The sequence below is a fragment of the Corvus moneduloides genome, chromosome 8, assembly GCF_009650955.1.
Source record: "Corvus moneduloides isolate bCorMon1 chromosome 8, bCorMon1.pri, whole genome shotgun sequence".
NCBI classification, from domain to species: domain Eukaryota; kingdom Metazoa; phylum Chordata; class Aves; order Passeriformes; family Corvidae; genus Corvus; species Corvus moneduloides.
Window position 1 is genome coordinate 9909759 of NC_045483.1, and position 17627 is coordinate 9927385.

At 40.2% G+C, this 17627-nt stretch overlaps 1 protein-coding gene across 4 annotated transcripts in view; it reads right to left on the reverse strand.

Annotated features, from left to right (window-relative positions):
• Nucleotides 1-17627, reverse strand: part of RBM20 (RNA binding motif protein 20) — an 80285-nt gene that overhangs the window by 31016 nt on the left and 31642 nt on the right. For 2 of the 4 annotated variants that reach the window (XM_032116810.1, XM_032116812.1), the window contains exon 1: nucleotides 2153-2395. The exons of 1 other annotated variant lie outside the window; for it this stretch is intronic. In XM_032116810.1, coding sequence (XP_031972701.1) covers nucleotides 2153-2214 — 62 coding nt within the window. In that variant the 5' untranslated portion in view covers nucleotides 2215-2395. Of the gene's footprint in view, nucleotides 1-2152; nucleotides 2396-17627 lie in introns of those variants that run through there. One more of the 4 variants, XM_032116807.1, reaches the window with a different exon arrangement.

A 17627-nucleotide genomic window follows, 5' to 3' on the forward strand; every position in this document is an offset into this window, starting at 1 on the left:
GTATCTAGATGGCTGGATTATTTGAGCAATCCTGTCTACAAGAGTGATGAAAAGGCTGACCACAAAACATATCTATTAGAACAGACCAACAGCCTGGAGCTTGATTTTCAACTGGAAAAACTAAGGGTTTCAAAATGCTGCCCAGCACCTTTCAAAGTTAAGAAATAAATTTTACAATCTGGGCTAATAAATTATCTGAGTTGCAACTATTTATATACTCATAAATATTTGAAATGCTGCATAGGGTGTGAATTTGAATGCTTTAAAAAAAAAAAGACTCATTCATAGCAGTGCAGAATTTTTCTTACATCTTCCATGAATCTTGCATATCTTCTAAGATTTTTGATTCCCTCCCCTGAGACATTTGCCTTTACATATAATTACACCTACCTGTCAAAAGATTTGCATGAGAAAGTTTTAATAAGTTTTGTTCCAAAATGTGGAAATTTTTTCCCCAAGCTGTCTGTATTACTGTGTTAAACTTTCAAAATTAAAATGACAAGGACATTAACATACCCAAGTATCCTAAACGTATCATCACCCTGCACTAGTACAGTATTAGATTTGAGTATGTGCAGTAGCATGCTGGTTTTTCTAAAGCTGCTTCTGAATCAATTTTTCTCACAGTTAGCAAACTTTAAATTTGTAATCCAGGACTCTTGAACACATCACACAGAACCATTTCCTAATTATGCACAAAACCATTCTGTTATGCAGAAATGTGAACATCCCTTCCCTGTAATGTATTGTTTATGTGAAACATATGGGGCTGCCTTCTCTAAACTCATCCAAAACAATTCCTGCTGTAATAAAAAAGAAAATAAAAATGCCTTAAAAATATACAAATCAACTGTTTGATGATGACGTTGGCAAGGTATTAGGGGTAGACCTAATTTTCAAATAAAAATGCATCATTTGACAGTACTTCATTACAATTACATGTTTGTATGTGAGGACAGAATCCAGCCTCATGAATACAAGGAAATAATAATGTCGTATTTTGAACACTGGTAGGAGTAAAGACACAGTTCAGCAATCTCCACAACTTATATTAATTATAATAATAATTATTATAATTATATTTTATGTAATGCTGTCTATGTTCACTTTTGCTTGTTGAATAAATCCAGCACACATGCCAACAAAGACTGGAGCATTGGTTAAAAAAAGAACACAGGAATTTTTCCTATACCCGGACACTGTTTCTGGCTGATACTAAATAACTCTTTAATTTCCCTTCAGCTCCACAAGAAGTATTTTCTTTTTGTTTAAGTAAAACAAATTTCTTGGTCAGAAAAGCTTGGAAAGATTGATGAAAGGAGAAAACCCTTCACCTTTATAATTTAAGCTCTGAAATCATCTACCACCAAACTTTTTCTTTCCTGAGTTCTGGAATTACAAATGATTACAAATGATAAAAAAAGAGATCATGTTTCCTAGTAAGTTCAGCTAATGATGGGGAGCACTAAAAACCTTAAGCTACTTTAATAGATGTATAAGCTGCAAGTAAAACCCTTCTTATCCCAAATAACGATTTCTAAAGCCCTCCATTACACTACTGAGAGAGGAAAATAAAACATCAGCCAATGTATACATGTGCTTTGCCAAGTGAGTTTTGCATGTTTGGCAATGCTAAACTCTACTATCTGGACAATTATCCAACCTAACAGTTAGCTGGAAGGTGAAATGTAAATGTTATCACAGAGCTGCTAACCCCGATGTTTACAAAGCTAATGGGAGTTAAGTGCTTGCCTCCTACCGAGAGTCCTTCTGCTCTTTTGAAACTTTCAAGCCAAAATGCTCTCTTGTCAGGCAATTTTCACTGAAAAAGGAACAAGATAAAGGGGCAAAATGCAGTAGGTTTGTCTTGGATAACAGTTCTTTGTTGTGATCACAGAAATAAAATTGGAAGTGATCTTAGGAGGAGGGTTAGACCAGTTCCTGAAGCGGGATCATGCTGAACTCAACCACTCGGGACATATTTGTTTAATCTGCTCTTAGGAAGCTTCTTTGGTGGATATTTCATGACCTCCAGGGATAATTAATTGCTCAAATCCCCTTAATTTTATAAAACTCCTCTAAAGCCTATGGTGGCTGTCTGCTGGCACCATAAACCCGTCTTCCAATGCACACATAGAAGGGCTTCTCTTACCTTCCCGTAGCTGCTGCTATCATGTCTTCTCTGCGATCATCCCAGATCCTTTCTTTACACATTTTCTGTGTTGCGTTTGTTTGCAATCCCAGTCGGATTGCTTTTCTCTATAAGAGCACAGCCCTGTGGTTCTCTGTTACACTCAACCCCTTTCATGAAGAGCTATTGCCCAGAGATGCAGGTTGGAAGGAATCTCTGGAGCTCAGCTAGTCTGACTTCCCACACAATAAAGACTAGCTTCTTTTGACTGTCCAGTGGATTAACTGTATTACCATTTCATTTTATCCTCCTCAATATTGCATCCAGGTTATGCCAGATCCGGTTTGTCAGGATTACTCTGAATTCCCATGCTGCCTCCAGAGAACTTGTAAATCCTCTCCTCTTGGCACCAGCTGCAAATTTAATGGATACTTTGCTCACCCAAGTTATCAATGAAAGCATCAAATACACTAAGGACTGTTCCCAATAACAGAATGGTGGTGTGCTTTCCATTTGCTCTCCAAACACCAGTAATTCAAGACATGTTATCCACCTTGAAGCTCTGCTTTGCATGCTTAGGAGACCATGTTTTTTCCTCCCCGACAGTCACTTCTGCTAAAAAAATAAAATTCTCATATTTGCACTTGCAAGAATAAAAGGGCAGATCCTCTCTGGTGAGACTGATTTCTTACTAACAACTCTTGCTCTATATTTCTGGGAGAGTTGTCTCAGACTGTTGTTTAAAATCAATTATATGTTCTGGCTTCTTTACAAAAACATTTGCTTCTATTTCGTTCTAGCTGCTTTCAGTTGCTGAATCCAGTCCTATCAAAAACAGTTGGCACTTACAACACAAGAGTAATACCAGGTACGACTGAGGTCTGCGCTGGCCATCGCACTTCCTGCGTATGTTACTCTTTTATCCTGAAAATATGCTTCTTATGGAACCACAGATTGCATACTGAGCTTATTTCTGCTTTCCCCCATGCAATGCATCTCTCCATAAATATTTAGTCAGGTAAAGTTCAGCTCTTTTCAAGTAACATACATAGTCTAGCAAATGTACCACCTAAACCCCAGGCTCTATGTCATTATTTCCAAAAGCTGGGAAAGTTATCATATTGTTTCATGATATTTAAATGTTGTTTGGTTTTGATAATGTGCCACAGTATGTCAAAGGTGTCTCTGAGGACTAGTGTGCACATAGGAACATTGGTCTATATTTTAAATTTCAGTAGGCAGCCATACTAATTCCTTTAGCTATACTGCAAGCATCTAGCTGCAACTGTTTCCCAAGGAAATGTAATTCTTTATTTACTGAAGTTAAAGAACTATATTTTTAAAAGTGTATTTCAAATGTATGCTAAAACCTGTCAGAAACAGCTATAGCACCAGATCAGTGCCCTCAGTAACATGTTGCAAAGTTCTAAATTAGCAGAGAAATCGTGTCACAATTTTGTGGAGATTTCAGGACATGCTGTGACAGTCTGGCAGTGCCATGCTGCCTGTGCCTGCTTCCCCAGCACCCTTCCTGTGACAGCTCTTCTCAACTAGGCTTCAAATACCCTTTACTGACCAAAGTCCTGGTTGGTTGGATGATCCCTGCAAACAGGATCCCCTGCATCCCAGCAGGGGTCCTGTAAGGAGGGGTGTTGGGGGTCCCCAATAACTTGGGACCCCAACAGCCATGGGCCCTATGCAGATGGTGGTGTCGGGGTGCTGAGTGCCTGTGTCCCAAACCCCTCCTGCTCCTGCCCCAAGCTGCCAAGAGAACAGCTCTTTCCTGGGGTCAAGGAGCACAGAAGGTCTTTTGGGGCATGAAAAGCAGGAGAAAAGGTGGTATGGACCATAATGCAAGTCCACAGGGCGAGCAAAAAGGCAGGGACAAGAATTAGCATTGGCAGAGCCAGGAAACTCTGGTGGGAATGAGGCAAATGCACCCCTGCTCTGGGAGCATGCTGCTGCTCTGTCACACAACTCGGTGCTCCCGGTGCTGCTCCCAGCCTCTCCTCAGAAAGAATACAATTCTGGGGGGAAAGGATCTGGAAAGCTTATTTTCGTGTAATGAAGAAAAGAAAATGCAAACTTTAAAAAAGAAAAAAACAAGTCAGAAACCCTTTAAAGGTTTTTACATGAGCACATAGACAAATGCCCAGCTGAAAAATAATCCTTGACATATAGTATTTACGACAAGAGATATTACAGTAATATCTCACCACACCTCCTCCTAATGTGTTCTCTGCATGGCATTGTTAACCACTATAATAATAATAAGTTTGAGTGTATCAATATCTTGCAGTGCCTGGAGGCACAGCTGTTTTCATTTGTATGTTGAAAGTAGGAGCCATGATGTGGTAGGCAGATAATTCCTCATTTGAATAAGCCACTTCTATTTCACAGTAACATAAGAAAATATAAAAACCCTTTTACCAAGGTAATATCTTCTGTTTGTAGACAGGAAAATGACATATAACTGTGGAAAGGGTAGAGTATGAAGAAGGATTTTTATTTCTAAAGTAGCTTCATTTGTGCTCCAAGAAAGGATTGCCATTTGTGGGGAAAAGAAATTAAACTCTCCTTTTATTTTTAAATATTAGTCCAAGTGATACGTTTGAAAAGTTTAATGAAAAAGCATATTAGTAAACTAAGTCTCTGGGAGAACACTATTGACACAGGCTACAGAAATCACATGCAAACCTGAGCTCTTCTCTTTGTACTCTCGGTCAGCCAAAAAGTGACAGCTTGTGACTACAAGTCACCCAGGAACATCACATTCATTTCATAATTAATCTAGTATCACCATCTCTCCTAAAAGCTGTTTACATGCTATGTGCTACTAACCAACACAGCAGATGAGTGCCCGAGCAGAAATGCTGGAATAGCTCCTATCTGAAGTGGCTGAGATGATTTACTTTCTCTTTGCTGCTAATGTTGAAATGTTGGGAATTTAAAGTAATAAATTAAAAAAACACAAAACAACCAAAACCCCCCAAGCTTCAGTTATTTTTCGGTCAGATTTATGATTAGAAAACCAGAACCTCTGTGGACTTCCTAGGGGGTGTGTGTGTATATATATATATATATATATATATAAAATGTATATATATATATATATATATATAAAATGAAGTTTATACAACATAAATGTTATAAATTCCTATTGTTTAGGTACTCACACACACTACTGGTATACATAAATTATTATACATTAACCTTGTGAAGCCCTGATCTAATTCAGCTGTTACTGAAGCATGCTGCAAAGCCTTTGCTGATTTCACTGTAGCAAGAGCAATGCTCCTGTATCCCTTTTTGGTTATATTTAATTTAAGCATAAAACATCAAAGAAGTTTGCTCTCTTTCAGTGATCTCTTTGAAATCAGCCTTTAATACTAGGCCATAATATTTATACTGTTACACAGAAGTAATACGCAGTGTATTTTAGCCTGGAAGCTTTCATTATCTATTTTGCAATGAATGCTGCTCTGTTTTCTTTAATGCATTCCAATTTCTATGCTAAAGAAATTTAATGTAAATCTTAAAAGATATATAGGAGGTTTTCTTTAATTTTCTTATGTTAGAGGGCAACAGTTGTATGAATCAGACCTGAGAATGTTTCTTCTGGGAAAAAACAGCCTGTGCCAGAACTGCTGCAACTCTTTGGCTTTGAGAAGTTAATTTATTGTCTTCAATAATAAACTGCCATTCAAGCAACCTTGTGAAATAAAACATAAAACAGGATGGTGCTTAAATCTTGAACAGGAACCAAAAGAGTTTTCCATAAAGGAAACAAAATTGGGAGAAGCATTTTGTATTAAATAACGTCAATTACTTTGTTCTTTCTGTCTGCCTTCAGTATTAATTAAGAGTAACTGACAGTTAATATGCTCCAAGCTCTGCACAGTAAAATTGATTAGTATACTAAGACAGAAAATAAGAATCCGTTTTTGATGAAAAATATCAGGTTTCAGAGCACTGCATGTGGCAGCTGTGAGGAAGGAAAAAGTGTGAAGATATTAACCTATCCACAACACTGAGCTGGGCATTTGCCCAGTCCTGCTGACAGAACTGTCAATGGAGACGGCCGGCCACTACTTTTTGGTTAAGCACTGCCTTATTTCCTCTTAATTTTTGCTTGAAGGTTTGTCTATTTTTACTATAATGTACATGGTCTGCTTAGTTGTCTAAATGTCATAGAAGCTTATATGACGGAGGAAAAATAAGTTTCTATTTATCCCACTGGCCTGCATAGTAGATGTTACACCTTGTGTTATTGATGTATTTTTTAACTGCAAAACACCCGAGGACCCAGGTTCATTTTTTGTGTGAAAAGACATCTAAGAAAGTTATTATCGCTATTGCTTTTTTAAAAAAATAATAATTATTTTATTTAATATTATTGTATTTATTTACCAGGCTTTACTTCTGAAAATAAAAAACTCTCTTGAAGTATAAAGTATCAGCTATTAGAAGAACCCCAAACAATAAAATGACAAAACAAACAAAAAAAAATTATACTCTGATTCTTCTTTTTTCTTTTTTTTATTCCAAAGAACTCTATTCATAGTCTAATGAAGGCATTTCCAAACTCAAATGTCTTTGAAATATTTTGGTATTTTGACCTCTTTCACATTTTGCAAATAATTCTTTGCCCACTGGTTGCAAACAACATTAATATAATTGTGCTTTGTGCCTATTCACACAGACTATGAGGCTTATTACAGGGTGGTTAACCGTGGCAAATCAATAGGATAAAATTGGGTGTGGAATGTCTTTTAAAATCTAAAAGCCCTTTATTACAAAAAGCTAAGCACGATAAGAAGATACTGCCCAACCCAGATTGTATCTTTAATCTGAAATCCCAGTTAGCTGTTGCCGCCAGAGCTGCACTTGCCTGTCTTTTCCCTGTGTTACAGAAAGAGCTGTACTTCAAAATTAAATTTTAAAGACTGCTAAGATACTTCACTTGGCAAATTAGTGTCCCTCCTTGCTGAGGACAGGGGACACAGGCATTTCGGCATGGCGGTGGGAGGACACGGGTAACACGACATGATCTTACCTTCTTGCAACATGAAGGGCTGCCCGGAGCAGCGAGCTGGTGCGGAGGGAGCGCGGCCAGGAGCCGATGTCAGCGTTGCGCACATGCCTCTCAGTAACATCCCACTGACATTCTACCTGCTCTCTGCACCCCGATTATTTACAAGCTTCCTTTCAGAAAGTCACAACTTCAGGAACGAAAGAAACCCACCCCAAATGGAGGACTGGAAGGCGGATCACGTGGCCACCAGGAGCCGGTCCCGTTGCATTACACGCAGCAAGTGTGGATGGCAAACAGTATCGGTTGATGTTTATGCCATATGTTCTCGATCTCTTCACGTATCAGCACCAAAATCCTGTTTCTGTACGGTGTAATGCCACAGGATCCTACTGGGAAGAGGGTCACAGTCTAATTAGGCAAACTGTGGAAAAAACACGGCTCACTAATGAAGACTGAGGGAGACTGACTTACAAAGTAAGCTCTTGCTCTGGAAGGCAACAAGCATTGCCCAGCTGAAGTTTTAACAGTTTCTTAAAACACGCACTCAAATACATCACATTTTATCCCCATAGCAATTTGTCCATGTTCGGGCTGGCTGCTTCCTAAGGACGGTGAAGGTTTTTAGGAAAGATACTGTTGGTATTTGTTAGCTCGAGCAGTATTATCGCTCAAATCATCTATCTGCCTGCTCGGAAATGTTCAGCGAAAGGAAAAGTCATCATCCAGCACTAATCCACTGCTCCAAAAGTGTACGAGCACTGACCTGTGCCACAGGTTCTGCTGGGACTCCAAAGCAAGAGCAAGAGGTAATACGGAGCCCGCACACCCGCAGCGCAGCCTTCGGCAAGTTATCTCAGCAGGCTTCTTCTTATAGCTGATCCACCTTTTCCTTGAAAACCAAAGCTTTCCAAGAACAAACTTTGCACTTTCATAAACCTAAATATATTATGCCTTACATGTGGGTGGCAAAATCAACAATCTTTCCCAGATTTCACATTATTAAAAAATTAACGTAGACACAAAACCTATTTTCCTGTCTCTGCTTCTAACACGACAGAGCATATATGTCAATTAAGAAATAAATTCTATTATTAAGAAATAAATGAGCTGTTCTCTCATATCCAAAGATCAAAATAAAGAAAATATTCCTATTTTGCCACAGAGACACGAGCCTCTTCAGCCCATCAGACGATGTTCCTTACAGCAAGAGCTTGTTAAACTTCCTTTTTCCAGCATTAGTCTGGAAACCTTTCGCAATAGCACTGGCACTCTGTATGTGACATGATCCTTCTATGGAAGATGCCATTTCCAAAATTACCTTGCACTAAGGCAAACCACAAACTAAATCAGCCTGTGAGTACACACCTCTTACCTTTAAAAATAAATCATAATCCTGCAATACTTCACACTCACCCAAAGTGGAGACTGGAGAGTTCTCCACCCATATTTTCTAATTTTTTCCTGCCTTCTTTCTTCCTTCCAGCACTGTGTCAGAGAGCTCTCTCCGCCCCACAAAGGGAGAAAACTATTGTTCAAGTTTTTGGCTTCTCTCCAAATACAAAACCCCCAATGTTTAAGAGATGGCAAAGACCGTGACTGAAAGGGGAAAGGCACCTAACAGGTGGTCCAAGGGGGTTCCTTCACACATACAACTCCCATCAGAAAACAGCGTAAAATTCAGGGGAAGGAGAAGGAATTAGTAAAAGCTACAGGGCTTTTCTACAGCCTGTCACATCTCCCCCCAGCACAAGCGTCCTCATGTTCTGCTCTGCATCTGCATTACATTAAACAGGGTGAAGAAACACAAACCAACTTTCACTCAAATCTGAACTCTCCACTTCATGTCACCCTCAGGACAATCATGTGAAGCACATATGGTGAGCTCAGCCTGGGAACTGCATGGGGACCTTTCCAGCCAGGAGCAGAGCTAATCCCCACCACTGCCCGCACATGGCTTCATGTGACTGAGCGCTGCAGGTTCTCCCTGCCCACAGCTGCCGGCCCAGGCGTGGGGCCGGCCAACTGCACCCTGTCAGCAGGCAGACTGACATTTTTTCCACCAAGTCAGAGCAGGCCAACGGTGAAGGAACACAAGGAGAGTAACACGGGCAGTCTGATTTCAGAAAACACTGCCTGCACAAAACACAGGCTGCATGGCTGCTGATGTCTCCGAAGAGGGAAAAAATTCACTCTCTCAGTTCTATGGTTTTCCCCAACTTACATTTTCATCTGTCATGAGATACTTGAGTTTCCCTTCACACCCAGGGAAAGAACGTGCCCCAAAACCACGGTGTTCCAGGCAGTCTGGCAAGTCTCATCCCTGTGGCATGTCCTCACCTCATTTATCTGCTGAGCTAGGAGAAAAGAAGAAAGAGAAAGAAACCAGCAGCTAGTCCTTTCCCTACCTGCCCAGAAGGAAAGACCTGCCATTCAGAATAAATCAGTTAACATTCACTATTATGTGTCTTCCTAGCTTTTTTTGCAACCTTAAAAGTGATCAAAAGGGATCAAAAATAAGCATTACTTTTGAAAGTGGGTGCACTTCAGAGAGAGACTGTGAAGTCCCTCAGCTGGTTCAATTTCAGCTGGGAGCATCTTCATTGTTTTCACATAGTCTCAATACCTACCTTCTTGGCACATGCAAGGTTTCCTGACTGCCTGATGCCCTCTCCTCATGTTAAAGGTAATATGATGCTCTCAGGGGTTGGTGAGATGAGAAAGGCTCACTGGCAGTCTTTAAATGTTAGTGAGAGTAAGGAAAGAAACCATTCAGACCACTTGGATCAAAAAATGAAAAAGCATAGATGAAGTAATGCAGCTGAGAAGAGATTTTAGCTAGCAGTTGGCACACAAGGAGAGATATCATTGAGTCAAAGGCAATAGTATATTTGATGAGGAGCTGTAAGTCCTGTGATGCAGCTTTTCAGGAAATTTTGCTCTCTAACACTCTACTTTGGGATTGTTTAGGTTTGACTTTGTAATTTCGAGGTCAATCTTTTCATATAAATCACCTAAGCATAATTTCTGGGCTCTGATATCACTTCACATGTTTAAAAATCTCTTTTTATTACAGCGAGCACAAAAAAATTTAGATTCTGCCCCTATTTCCAGAGCTTCTGGATCATAGTATTACTGTTGCAAAAAACATCAGTACGTCATTTGGAAAACATCCTGAGAAGTCAGATGTATCAATGCAAGCCAAGCAGGAATGTGACGGATCAATTTGAATATTTAATCATCAGAATTAAGAAAAAGAATTAGACCAAGATCTTCAGATATGGGAGCATCCCCACTCAGAGAAGACTACTGAGTAAAGAACACATCCTGATGTTTGGATGAAACATGAGCCTAAAAACCTCTGGGCATAAACCACCATCTACAGGGTGGGGTTTGGAAGAAGCTTATCTCCATGTTCTACAAAAATGAACTTTAGAGTCATGCTTCTATAATACCCAAGAAATGAGAGGCTGGCAGACAGAATTGTGGTTGGATCTGCTGTAAGAATTCCCATATTTCTATAACAATCAAATAAGTTTTTTTAAATGGAGTATGTCTCATCCATCTCAACCTCAACAATGTAATGCACAGTAAAACAGAGTATTATCTTCTTCACCCAAGAAAGAACTTAAAAAGCTGTCTTCACACTGCATGCAGAAAACTCACAAACCAACTTTTTTGTATTTTTTCTGCTTTTACTCACAGCCAGTCACTCCTCCTGAGCTCTCATCCTGCTCCATATAGTAATCTTCAAACAAAAGGGAAGCTACAATTCTTTTTGTAGCCAGCATTACAGCCTGGAAACCACCTTCCTTACTGTGACTGGAATGAGAAAACTTCATCTACAGCTTCTTTATGATAGACAGGAAAATTGAACATTTGTCTTGAATGTCTATATCTAAACTAATAAGTTGAAGACCAAAAACACTCCACGCAACTGTGATTCCAAAATGTCTGGACACTGACTTTTTGAACAACCACCAGCAAGACCATTCAAACTTCATAAATACTTTTTAACATGACATCAAGAAACAATGACAAACCTTAACACAGTCTTCTGGGATTATAAATGCAACTACTGTTAGATACTAAAACAGGCCCACAGCAATATTTCTAAATTTTTTTTTAGATGCTCAAGTGCCTGTAGAGAGTGAGGATTCAAAGATTGGCAGCATCAAATCTAACTCCCAATATCCACTACTGAAATCACAGTGTAGGGCGGCTGCCAGGGTCCAGGTCAATCCTGGTCCCTAGTATCAGGGTGGATGAGTTGTAAAACCTGGGTTTGGGATGGTAAAGGACCCGCTGGGTCACACAATATGAAATATCTGTGTTACACCTGAGGTCAGACTCCACTGTTTAGTGGTCCTTTCTAACTAAGAAAACCCCTACCGAGCTGAGATTTGCTCATATGTCCAGGATTCATGCTTCTTCTACACCTGGTTCAAGTACTGTGCTAATCAAATACTCTAACACAAGTATTTTTGCTGCACAGAAAATACAATCTAGCAGAGAAAATGCTGTCCTCCTGCACTCCTGCTGACTGCTTCCATCTAAGGGCAGAACACAGTTCCTACTTGAATGATGTATTTCCTACTTTTCTGTTATCCCTACTAGGTTTTGTACTGTAGTCCACAGTGAATGCAGTGGTTCATTATCGCACAGGGAACTAATTTGGTGGATGGGACAGCAGGTGAAGATAGTGTTCAGTTCTCAGCACTGTTATAAAGAGATCCTGAGCAGTTCTCATAGGTGCATTGGTTTTCAATTACTTTATTGGATTACCTAAAATCCTCCTGCACAACAGATCAGTCTCAAAATCTCTTGTCAGATTTAGTAACAGTCAGGTGTTCTAGCTATGATCTGGCCTGTGGTCTCTGTTTTGGAAATACTTTCAGACACTTTCACTCTCTGGCTTGTCTACTGAAAGCAAAGCCTTTGTTCATCATTGGAACTTCAAAGAGAATAATACAAACAATCAGCTCTGCTGCCCACTCCAGCATTAGCATACAGATAACTTAGAGGTCTACCTAGATGTCATTGATGAAAACTCAGTAACAAATAATTTAGTTGAGTTTGTCCCATTTGGCCACATCTGGAATAGGACATGATCAGCTAGGCTTTCACCGATACAGGATGGTGTTTCCTGCAAGACATCTGGTCCTGCTCAGTTATTTTCACCTAATGCAATGCACAGATACTATAGAAATCAAAACTATTGCAGAACTGCCGTTAATTTCCAGCACAGGAAAGATTCATTAATTTTCTCCTCTAGGAGTGAGTGTGGCTCAGTACGTGGGGCTACAACAGCTCAGCTCTTCAGTAGCTCTGTCAGGAGCATGCAGAGGTACGCAAAAGAGCTCTTTCCCTGCCTTATATGTCGGTCCTGAGGGGTGTGATGGAGACAGCCAGTCCCAAGTGCCATCTGCCATGCTACATGTGAGCATCACACTCTGCTGCCCCTTCACATGCCTGCCTGGATTAGCCAATGTCAACAAGATAGTTACACCCTTCCCTATATGGGCACGTGTTGGGCATCCAACTCCATGGGCACTGCGGGGGAGGGACTGCAGGGATAAGACAGACAAAACACAGGCTTGAAGCCTTAGGAAGCAATGCCAATCTACTCCTGACTCTTGAAACAGGATCAGAGACCCCGGGAACAGAGCCCTGGAGTGGAGTTGAACACACTGAACAGATTTTGTCCTGAATACAAGTCACCTGATGGCAAGGCGTAAGATAACCCAGAGTTTTGGTGCTGCCAACCTTCTTGGTTCCTCATCCCTCACCTTCTCCAGGTTTTGCAGAGCTGGTGTGGTGAGTACAGCGCCCCTTGAGCATCAGAAAGTGATGCTCAGGAGGAAAGTCTCAAAGATCTCACCAGTCGGGAGCATATCTAGGCATGATGCATTTATCACCAGTGCCACAAAGGCAGGAGGGAACAAACCCAGATTGTATCGGGTGCTTTCCCTGTCTGTCACATGCTGTGTTTGCTCAGAAGGTTGTTGACCCAGAGCATGAACAAGGACATGTCAATGGTCCTTTTGGCCTCCTGGTCTCCAAGGAGGGAAAGAGGACAAGCAACACTAGGTCTATAAACAGATCATGGAAAGGATACAAGTGTTTAAAAAGCTAAACACTAAGCTAAAGGTTGGCTCAAAGCTGCCCTAAGGTGGTAAATTTGGGGGTCGAGCAGAAAAATAAATTGTCAGCAAGGATACAAAGAGCGTGGTTGGTTAGAATGTATGTTCCTCCATCTGAGGCATATACCTTCAAGGAAAAAAAAGGTACTAAAGTATTTTCACATAAATCAGCTGAACGTAAATATGAAATATTGCATGAAAATCACAGGAATAAGCCTGAGATTTAATATCAATACTAACATATAGGATGAGCCATTTTAATAACATCTCCACTCTGCTTCTACCCGGGAAAACATGCTGATGCAGGCTGGGAAATCTGAGGAGCAGCTCATGTGATGCAGACTCCTGACATTCTCCCAGACATGACTAAGCTTAAACAAGTGGCATTATCTGGTGTATTTAAAAGCAAGATGTGAAAAACATGATCATGAAGGCTTTATTTGGTACCACTCAAAACGTTCCTGTTTGGGATCAGGATGAGATTTGTGAAGTGAAGGATATTATGAACAAGTTAAAATTTGCTTGCAGCTTTCACAGTCTCGCCAGCCTTGAACTTAGGAGAGAGTGCTGAGAGTTAACAGTATGAACATATAGAACAGTAATTCTGTGAAAATCCCTATAATGGAATTGACACCATACCCCATGGCAAAAGTAACTGCGATTCCTATTACAGAAAACACATGCTTGGCTAGAAATAAAGCCTAAAAGCAGGCACTCTTATTCAGTTTTGCAAGTTTTACATCATTACAAATACATTGATATTTAAAGTCTGCTGCCTCCAAATGTAGAATTAAATAGTAGGTTACCACAAATGTTATTTTCCAATCATGAAGCTGAACATGAAAATGAGCTTTGTATTAATCAAAAAGTGATGAAAAGGAAAATGAAACCAAATGTACAATGTGAATCCCAGATGCTGTTACCCTGATGTGTGTGCTCAGCTCAGGAACACCAAACTCAAACACACTTAAGCCCCTGTGCAGGCACACCCTAAAGGCACACATTGACCAGAACTCCTGCACTGCAGTTTCCCTTATTCTTAGCATGGGATTAATTTTATTCTGCATTCATAGGTGCTTTAAAAAAAAAAAAATCTTGATATTACAAATGAAGACTTCTGCTTTTGAAGAAAATAGAGCAGAGATTACACTTAATTTTAAAGATTTTCAAAACATACATCGTGTGGAGTTAAACACAGCCTCTTCAAATAAAAACAAATGTGTTTTCCATCTTAAGAAACTTGTCATTTCTCATCTTTCCTACCGAAACTTTTGCATTGAGCTTAGCAACTACTGGAGGTGCTCTCTTGCTGATACTGCCACCCAATGGCTCTTTAGTCATTAACAGATTACAAAAAATAAAATCAGATGTAATGCGGAACCAGTTCTGCTTCTGCTGTGGGAACAGAAAGTGCCTGGGTAGTAGGACACGTCCACTAAAGAGGTCTTCTGAAAAATGACCATACAAAATACACGTTAAAAATACTCATTTGAGGAAGGTGGAAATGGAGCCAATTCTCAAAATTTCAGCTGAATATTCTTACTACCATCTCCAGCAATACACATGGGTGAGTGATACAGCTGACGTGGACACCAGCGTCTGCACCCAGTCCCCAGCCAGGCGCTTCTGGAGATGTTTCCCTGCTGCAGGAGAGCAGATAAACAGCCTCTTTCTCCTTCTTCTTTCTGGCTTTCTAGCTCTGGCTACACTTTAGCCCTTCCTGACATAAAGCAAATCTTACTGGCCCTCAAGCGTTTTTAATTCAGGGCATGGAACGGGATCCAAAAAATTATCTTGTGATCTCTGAGTATGTATGTATGTATGTATGTATATAGAGAAAGTAAAAGGGCCTTCAAGAAGAGAAGCAAAATTAATTAAAAGATTGAGGAGAAATAGAAAACTCTGCTTCCATTCCAGCAGTCAAGTCCATGAGAGGTTTCTTTGCCCACAGGTGGAGGAGACCTCATGGTGGAGAAAGCAATATGAAGCTTCCTGTGAGGAAGAAGATGGGGGTTTACACCTGGTCCACACCTCGACTTTGCCTTTGAATAACAGGGGGATTCCCTTCTTTCTCTGATCCCAAATGGTCCTGAAAATGCCTCCCCTTCCCAGGTTGTGAGAGCCCAACTGTGTTTTTTGGCACCATTTCCCTCACAGCCAAGGAGGGACAGACGGCTGCACTACAGCCCCAGCCTGGGCAACCCTCAGACAAAGACCAGCCTTGAACCACTCCTGACTCACAGCCACCACCAACATCCATCAGCCACACAACAGGGAGTTATAGTGAAGCCGTCAGGGAACAGGACTCCAACAAGAAAACAAGTGATAATGTTTTTATCTGAAAGGCTACAAAGCATTACATGCAGCAGAAATATTATTCTGCATTATATCTGCTACAAGGTCCCAACAATTTTACTTTAATGCAATAATTTGATTCACAAAGCAATGTCTAGTAACTAGTTCTTTTTGTCATTTTTTTGATAAAAAACAAGACTGATCCTGCTTTATTTTCTGCACACAGTTATGATGACAAGCATCTTCATGTGTATTTGCTGTGTCATAAGCAGTAGTAAAAGAATTCCCTTCCATATATCAGCAAATTTTTTCCACATGCAAATTATAAGTAATAAAAAAAATTTTCCTTTGGGGGGAAAAAAAAAAGTACTTTATTCTGGACTCACAGCAGTTTAAGACACCCATAAGGAAAGCACTGAGGTAACAGAGGGGCTACAGCTGGTCTTCCTGCTCTGTGTGTGTGTGTGTGTGTGTGTGTGCAGGGCATCCTTCTCCCCGAAGTGGTACTCAGTGAATGAAGGTGGAATAACCACTAGATGGGGATGTCAGATTTCAGAACGTTAAAGAACCAAGAGTTAAAAACAGTATAACAAACTCTGCAATAAAGCTTTTTCAGAGTATTAAGAGAAGAGGAAAGAAAAAAAAATGGAAAAGAGGAACAGAGAACCCATGCACTTCCCTTCTCCATGTCTTTTGGTGATTGAGTGAAAGACCAGTGAACTGATTCATATTGTGCAAGGGATAAACTGTACAAGAGAAAACAGGTAGAAAACAGTATCAGATCAATGTGTATATTTCCAAACTGCTCTGAAAATAGTTTCAACAGATATCCAGGCAAGAGCAAACTGCTGGTGTATCTCCCTGACCTCCTAGCAGGTTCTCCCACTTCTGACCATCTCTCTTCTCTGGCAAGGGATCTTTCGTAGTTCCACCTGCTCTTTGTCCTCCTCTTGTGTGCTTGTCCTTTTTTCCACCCTGCTATCCATACGGATCCTCTCCTCTTCCCTCCAGCACCTGGTGACCAAATCCTACTGCTCCTCTATCCATGTCTTTTTATCAGGTTATAGCTAGAACTTCAATATGCGTCTCCTGTCTAAATTAATGGGATCCACACCTTCATAAGATGTGTGTGGCCCTCACCCCTTCCACCATGACAGAGCTCTTCAAGTGGTTCTGTAGGTCCCAGGGCATGAAAGCTCTCTTATTAGTCCTCACCCTCAAACTCTTCACAGCACTGTCAATGCTTTTTCTTTACCACTTTATCAGCTTTAGGGCCCACTTGTTCACTTGTCCCTCTTTCTCCCTGTGAGTGCAATGCCTTCTGCACTAAAACCCAAAGTTCCTTTTCCCTCCACCTTCAAATCCTCTTTTGTAGTATTACCCTCCTACCCAGCAAGTGGCTAAATAATCACAGAGCAGCAGAGCAGTGGGGGAATTACTCAGAGATACTTAAATATTTCATACATCCCTTGAAAATTCCAGTATATGTCAAGAGAAGGTTGCACTCTGAAGTCAGACTCTTACAGAAGACACCTGGGGAACCCTGTTAGGAATAGAGACAGATTTAGGGGTATTCCAAATAAGTTGGATCTTCTTTTTTCCACAGCTGAAAACTATTTACTCACATAAAGCCTAACTGATATTTGTTCACATTAAAAAAACACATGAAGTCTTTTAAACTTTTCACTGATTGCTTTTTCTTGTCCCAAGGTAAAAGGTTACAAACAAAACACAACTGTTTAATGCTTTGAAAGTAGCTGGGCATCTCCCTTTAAAACACCATTGTGTGAGAGTGAAAAATAGTACAAAACAAAAAAAAAGTTATTAAAAAAGTTGCCTTCAACTTAATGTGCAAAATCTTGGATTTATTTCTACAGCTGTGTTTCAGAGATGACACATATTTGGCCAGGCTTTCAAACTCTTGAGTAAACAAACAAAAGAAATAGTTAATGCTCAATACGCTTTGTCATACCTTTAAACCTACTGGAAAGTAAAGGTAAATACAAAAAGCACTGCAGGCTGTATT